General features: G+C 32.3%; 1 protein-coding gene across 3 annotated transcripts in view; it reads right to left on the reverse strand.

The window, feature by feature from the left end:
- Window positions 1–3,042: 3,042 nt before the first annotated feature.
- The window catches only part of LNPK (lunapark, ER junction formation factor), a 112,442-nt gene continuing 108,491 nt past the window's right edge, over window positions 3,043–6,993 (reverse strand). For 2 of the 3 annotated variants that reach the window (XM_069068455.1, XM_069068453.1), the window contains one exon: window positions 3,043–4,099. In XM_069068455.1, the coding sequence (XP_068924556.1) occupies window positions 3,855–4,099 (245 nt within the window). In that variant the 3' untranslated portion in view covers window positions 3,043–3,854. The remainder of the gene's footprint in view (window positions 4,100–6,993) is intronic. The other variant, XM_069068454.1, reaches the window with a different exon arrangement.

Consider the following 6,993-nt stretch of genomic DNA (forward strand, 5'->3'; position numbering starts at 1 on the left):
AATTTTGTACTTGTTTTTATCTTCCACTGAAGTCTTATTCTGATGACTCATTGTGTTCTTGAAGACCACAAGAGCAGTATATCAACTGAGAAAGACTTCAAAGTACAGTATGGGATAAGTGACAGACTGTGAGTCATACAACGATCAGCCCAGATAAATTTCAACAGATACCCTAGTCATGGTGCTATGTTTTCAGCAACATCCAAAGAAAATATAAGGTACAGCGTCATTGCCATCTAAATAAGTGTAATTACCTGTACAGAAGAAATCAGATCCTTAAATTGCTCAAGTATAATCATTTTCACATGGATCATAGATTTAAAGCTCTAAGATCTTCGCAATCAAGCTTATTTTCTTCATTCAAGCCTGTTCTCCATGTCAATTATATATGTATATTTCTTCCCTTTTAATAACAAAAGGTTTTATTTTGTTGGTCTGACAGTCCCAAGGACAACAGAGATTTTAAGAGGCAAAAAGATTTCTATTATATTTTCAAAGCCATAAACAAGAGAATCTGTAAGGTATATGCAATACACTTTTCTACAGTCCATCTCTGCTTGGACTCAACAGTGAATCAAGAGATGAGCCCAAATAAATTTTTTGTTGCCACTTTAGATGGACCTTTAGGCACTCATAAATGTTATTCTTAAAATGTCATCCAGAGGTAATGTTTTATTTTTTGTCCAGTTGCCTAAGGTAGCTCTCTTTTCATTATCTTTTTTAAAATAACTGCCTGTGATTCCAGAGCTATTTGTACACAAAATTCAACAGATTATGTTAAGAAAATAGACTTCATGTTTTCAAAACTAATATTTCTTTTGCTCTTTAAGTACAGACCTAGCTTTGATATACTTGAAGCATTTTGTCAGAGGAAGTAAGAAATGAAATCATATCATCTATTACAAACAACATAGAATTTCAGAATTGGAAAAGGTGATCTAATTCAACCTACATATGAACCCTGTTCTTCATCTAGGGTAACTAACCTCACAGATTCACCAAAGAGCTGGAAATAAACTAGTTCAACAACATTCTCTTTCTTGTTAATAAAACAGTTCACCGAAAGACAATATGGTACAATGAGAGGCACATTTCACTAAGAGTTAGAAGATCTAACTTTTACTCTGGATTCTGCCACTCACTTACTTTCTAACTTTGGACAAATCACTTTCTTGCTCTAGACCTTACAGATGAATGGGTTAGACTAGATTATATCCAAGGGCCCTCCCCAATCCTATGATTCAAAGAGGCTTTATGCATACAACAAAATATTTGATATTTTGTTTAAAATGTCTAATAATATGGCTTTTCTTATATGAATTTTTCTTGGTTACCAAGGCCAATGTCACTAAACTTTCCAGTAGTTAATTCTTCATTACAGCTTTGTCATAATAAATTATTCCTCTACATTCAAGGATATTATATCATCATAAATATATTATATTTTCTAGATTAAATAAACAAATATTTGCTAGATTCTTTTTTTAGTTCATACATTTTTCTTTTCTTTCTTTCTTTCTTTTTTTTTTTTAAAGCAATTGGGGTTAAGTAACTTGCCCAAGGTTACATGGCCAGTTTTTCTTGTGTGGGTGTTAAGTATCTGAGACCGGAACTGATCCTGGGTCCTCCCGACTCCAGGGCCAGCGCTCTTACTCACTGCACCACCTAGCTACTCCAAGTTCACACATTTTCCCAATGCTTTCTTGCTACTGTCATGAAATTTTATTCACCTACAATATACTCACCTTTCAATTCAGTGGTAATCAAAAACTAGAAAATTATTCATAATGTGGATGAAACTTATTTGGACCAAATGAAGCACAGTTAGGGACCTTAATAATTTTATCAACAAAAAATATTATTTTGGTAAAATGCCTAATTTCCCATGCCCCTGATTTAAAATTTTTAAATATGAAAAAATTTAACTGTTGCAAAGAAAAACACAATGAGTCCTAAAACTAAATGGAGTCCATGGGCTTTTCTAGTTCTAAATTGGTTTTGGCCTAGATTCCCTCCAAAGCCCAATGTTCTTCTCTACCTTTCAGTTTCTGCAAACAGATTCTCTTTCTCTATTATATAGTGATATTATACCTGTTAACAGATAAAGCTCATAACATGATTCATATTATACTATGTGAATCACAAAAGTTAAAACAAATTTAGGATAATGTTTCATTCAGTTTTTAATGAGGCATATGTGTACAATTTAGGAAACAGCTGTTATATATACTGAACACATTCAATTTTGTGTAACAGCTTCATTTCAACTTGTTTTTGACAATTAGCTGGCACCAAAAGGATCTAGTATTGAAGATCTACAAAGAAGCAAGAAATAACAACTTAAATCTTAGAGTAAAAACTCTATTCAAGACCATGGAACTATCTGTTTCCATGTTTTAATCATAAGGAATCATTTATGTGCATCTTTTTCTCCATTTAATCCTCAGTGTCACTGTAGGAAACTGTGATCCAGGTCCTAGCAAATAACTACTCGTTATCATAGTAATAATCTTTTTTACCAAAGTGCACAGCTCCAACTGGCATTGAAGTATTATTCTTAATGTCTTAAAAATGTACCTTCTGATCTACAGACATAAGGATTCATATTTTGCTAATGCTTCCAAATAAATTAAGAGTATTACCAACTGTCAGAATATTATAACCAAACCTTACTATAAAGATTTTACCTGGTTAGCTCCTGCATTCTATTCTGCTCAGTTCTATTCCTATAACTGGCCTTTGCTTTTCTGTTTTACCTAAACTGTGTTGCTGTGGAACCAATTAACCATGCTAGGTGAACTCTGCCTATGCTAGATTAAAAGGATTTAGAAGATGATGAAATAAGTATATGCTTCATTTTATTTTTTTCCAAAATTTAAAAGCAACTAATTTAAACACAAATACTCCCTAAAAAAAAAAAAAAAACAAACACCTTGAAGATTCATCAACTCAGAATTCTTTACATTATGAAATTTCAGTCTGACAAAAGCACATGCCCAAAGGTTGTTTCAAAAATACTCAATGTTTAACAAAAATTAAAAATGCTGCTAGATAAGTCTTTATTTTTCTTAATAAAATACACACACAAAGGCACAAAATTCACTTACATCATTATTATACACGTATAAATAATGGTCAGCATTCAAGTACAATCAAATGTAGAGAAATTTCCTATTTTGTCTTCATGTAAACACTAGTTAGATACATACACATGTGCCTTTGGCCCATCGGCAAAGTAAGTGACATCAAAAGAAATACTGTACTTGACTGTTCAACTGTATTATTAAAAATATTTATGCAACGATGTCTATAGTTACAGTTATAGACTAATTTTATACGGCTTAAAGACAAGTGCCTAAATATACACTTTATCTGGCAAATATCTACAGTTGACAAATTCTATCCATTTTTTAATGTTAAAGCATTAAAAATCCTAAAAGATTTTCATTCTTTAAACCAAATGTCATAATAGTTCTTCCTAATCAAGTTCTTCCTCTGACAAAATGGATATTATTTACAGGTCACGTGTATGAGAAAACAAACTTGCTATCACATTTGCTTAAAGTGGCCAAAATATGTTTAGAAGAAGCTGTCATAATGCTAATCTTTGCATATTTTATAGGGTTTTATTGCACTGATAGCATACCCTTTCAACTTTAAATACCTAGTAGACAGATCTGACAGACTGAAATAGCTGGGCAGTCAGAGCTCAGATACCAAATGGACTATTAAAAAACTGAAACTAACCTACCAACCAACCAAAAAAAAAAAAAAAAAGAAAGAAACACCACCTGGAAAGCAATAGCTGACACCAACAAAGTTACAGAGATCTAGGTGAAGGCACTTGGAAGCATTTACTCAATTTCCATCAAAGATTCTCCATTTGGTTCATCAACAGCAGCAGAATCAGCATTAGAAATTATAGATTTGGCTTCATTAACTGTAGTTTCTTTATTCTCAGTCTCCCCTGCTACGTTGTCTTCTTGTTCCACTGGACCAGACGTTTTTTCATTTGTTTGATTTGTCTGCTCTGTATCTAGTGTTTCTTCCTCTGTCTGATCTGTGCAATTAATAGGTACATCTTGTTCTTCTAAAGACTCTGAAAAAAAAATAAAGTTGAGCATTTCAGTAGTACCCAAGTAATAACACTTCCAAACAAAAATTAAGTTGAAAAATATACAAGATGAGTTTCCTGACAATTCCAAGATGGCAAAAAAGTTTTCAATATCACAATGTAATTTATTGCCAAAATCTGGTGTCATTAGCTCATAACTGAATGTTTCTATTGTTCTATTTTGTGTACAGAGAAACCACTAAACATAAAGTTATATTATTTACTCTTGTTTATTATTTGGATGATAAAGCTAAGAATAAAAAAAATGAAGCTTTTTGCTTAATTAGTAAAAGAAGAGATATGACAAACTACAAAAATAAGGCAGGGAAATGAGGATGGCAAAAGTAGTCAGTTCAAAGCTAGGCACAAGCTCAGATTAATATGGATGTGTGTATATATACATATACACACGTATTGAGCCGTGAATATGACAGGCATACATATATGCATGTATCTGTATGTCTTTTATGTGTATATATACATATATACATAATGTATAATGTATATATGGATACACAAAGTCATTGCTATATTAATTAGCATTTGCATGGAAAATTACAATGCTAGTGTAGCACATAGTATGCAAAAAAACTAGTTAGTATTTTCAATAGTAAGGATAATATTATTTTAATAATATAGTCTGATTTGTCTGGCAACATATCAATCAAAAACTAGTACTTTTATATATCTCTATGACAGTGATAACTGATGCTCACGCTAAGGAGTCTGAGATACTGAAAGACTGAGGTATCTTCTGAAATCAAAGAATAAAAGGTATAGTTTTAGTCTTTTATATTTTGTTATATTTTAATTATGTGTAAACTGGCAATACATTCATCACCTAAGTAACAAATCTCCATTAACCAGGAGTTCACTTAAGTTTTCCTATTTGAGTACGTGCTTTGCTGATCACTGAAAGACAGGACAGAACTAAAATTTCATGGAGACTTACAAATCATTTCTGCAACAAGGGCAAACATGTTCTTTAATGTAAAATTTCAAAATGCATCATTTTTAGTTTTAGTCCCAAACAATTTACACAGAGTTAAACTTTAAAGAGTGCTAGTTTGCTACAAATCTCTGGCTATAGAGAATAATTCATTCACCAAGAAGTTTACCATTTATTATAGTTTAGCATACAAAAGTCTTCTGAAATAAACCAATAAAGTTAAAGAAATTAAAAACAAAAGCTCTGAAACTATGATTTAACTCAACAGTGAACACATTTGTTTGAATATAGGGCCACATACATTTGTCATAATTCTGGCTAACAGGATCCCTCGAAACTGTACCAAAACAGGAGACGTGTCAAAGTTCAGGGTAGATCATATTAAAGCTCTGCCAATCTACTATATTCAGAAACTCACATTTTATTAATGAAATCCAAGTACATTGGAGATTCCAGCATGGCAATAACAGTATGTCTTTTAAAATTATGCAATAAGAGAGTTTATGTGTATTAAAGGAACTAATATAGCAAAAAGAATAGAAAGCTAGATTTTCAAAAATACAATGCTCACATTAATACAAGCAAAGTTAGTACACTGCATGCTGCCATATTTAGATAGCAGATTGAAACATAAAGCTTGCTAATCGATTTAGTATAATCCATGTTGCATGAGGTGGGGGGTGGGGGGGGGGGAAGAGACGACTATATACACCATAAAGGAAACCTGAAGTAAAGATAAAAACTCCTGCATGTTATTAAATAAAAAATATTTTAGCTTGCTTGCCATATTTGAGAATCATACAAAAAGGTTTCACTATGTAAGATATGTATATGCATTATGAAATAAAATGTACTTATCTGTAGTTTTATATGCATATATGAAATAGGGCTCAGGTATAATGTATATAACTTGTAGGCAAAACCAGCTTGTTTGCCCTCTCAGACAATCATGACATTGGAAACCAACAAATCATAAATTAGCAGTGAAAAACAAATATCTCTTCTCAGTAGAAGAGCCCCTTCAAATGTAAAATGCCCAGAAATAAAACAATTAGACATACCCTCTCTACCCAGAGTTGCTTCATATTTTCTATTAGGACATGGTTACCTAAGCTTTAGTACCATGCCCTTTGGATAGCAAGGGAACTTGGAGGTGGCCAAAGACAACCATATCATACCTGCACTGGGACTGGCCACCTGTAGTACATGAATCCCTGTGGGTATTGCTGAACAAAAGCAAAACCAAGGACATGTCTATTTTTGTTCTGGGGTAAGACAATGTCTCTCTAAAGTATAGATCTCAAGAATGGGAAGAACTCATTCACCATTGCTCACCTTAGAAAAAGCTGGGTAGTATTTGGTACAGCAAAAAATTATGTGATTTCAATACACAGTAGTAAATGACCATAGTAGTCTAGTGGTTGACAAACCCAAAGATCCAAGCTTTTGGGGTAAGAATTTAACATCTGACAAAAATTTCTGGGAAACTGGAAAGCAGTTTATTAGAAACTAGGAATAGACTCAACATTTCAAAGCATATACCAAGACAAGGTCAAAACAGACAAATGATTTAGGTAAATAATATCACAAATGATATTATAAGTAAACTAGGAGAGCACAGGAAAATGTACCTATCAGCTCCATAATAAGGGAAGAGTTTATGACCAAAAGAGAGATAATCACAGAAAACAACATGGACAATTTTGCTTACATGAAATTAAAAAGCTTTTGCACAAACAAAATGAATGCAACCAAAATTAGAAGGAAAACAAGAAACTGGGGGAAAAATTTGCACCAAGTTTCTCTGACAAGGGCAACTTTTTCTTTTGCTCTTCAATATACAGTGTTCCAAGACCTATGGTTTTTTAGTATAGCTGCTGCTAAGTTTTATATATATATATATATATATATATGTATATATATATATATA

Source organism: Petaurus breviceps, unplaced genomic scaffold (genome assembly GCF_028583685.1).
Source record: "Petaurus breviceps papuanus isolate PSGF00001 unplaced genomic scaffold, PetGlider_PUasm1.0 90763, whole genome shotgun sequence".
NCBI lineage: Eukaryota > Metazoa > Chordata > Mammalia > Diprotodontia > Petauridae > Petaurus > Petaurus breviceps.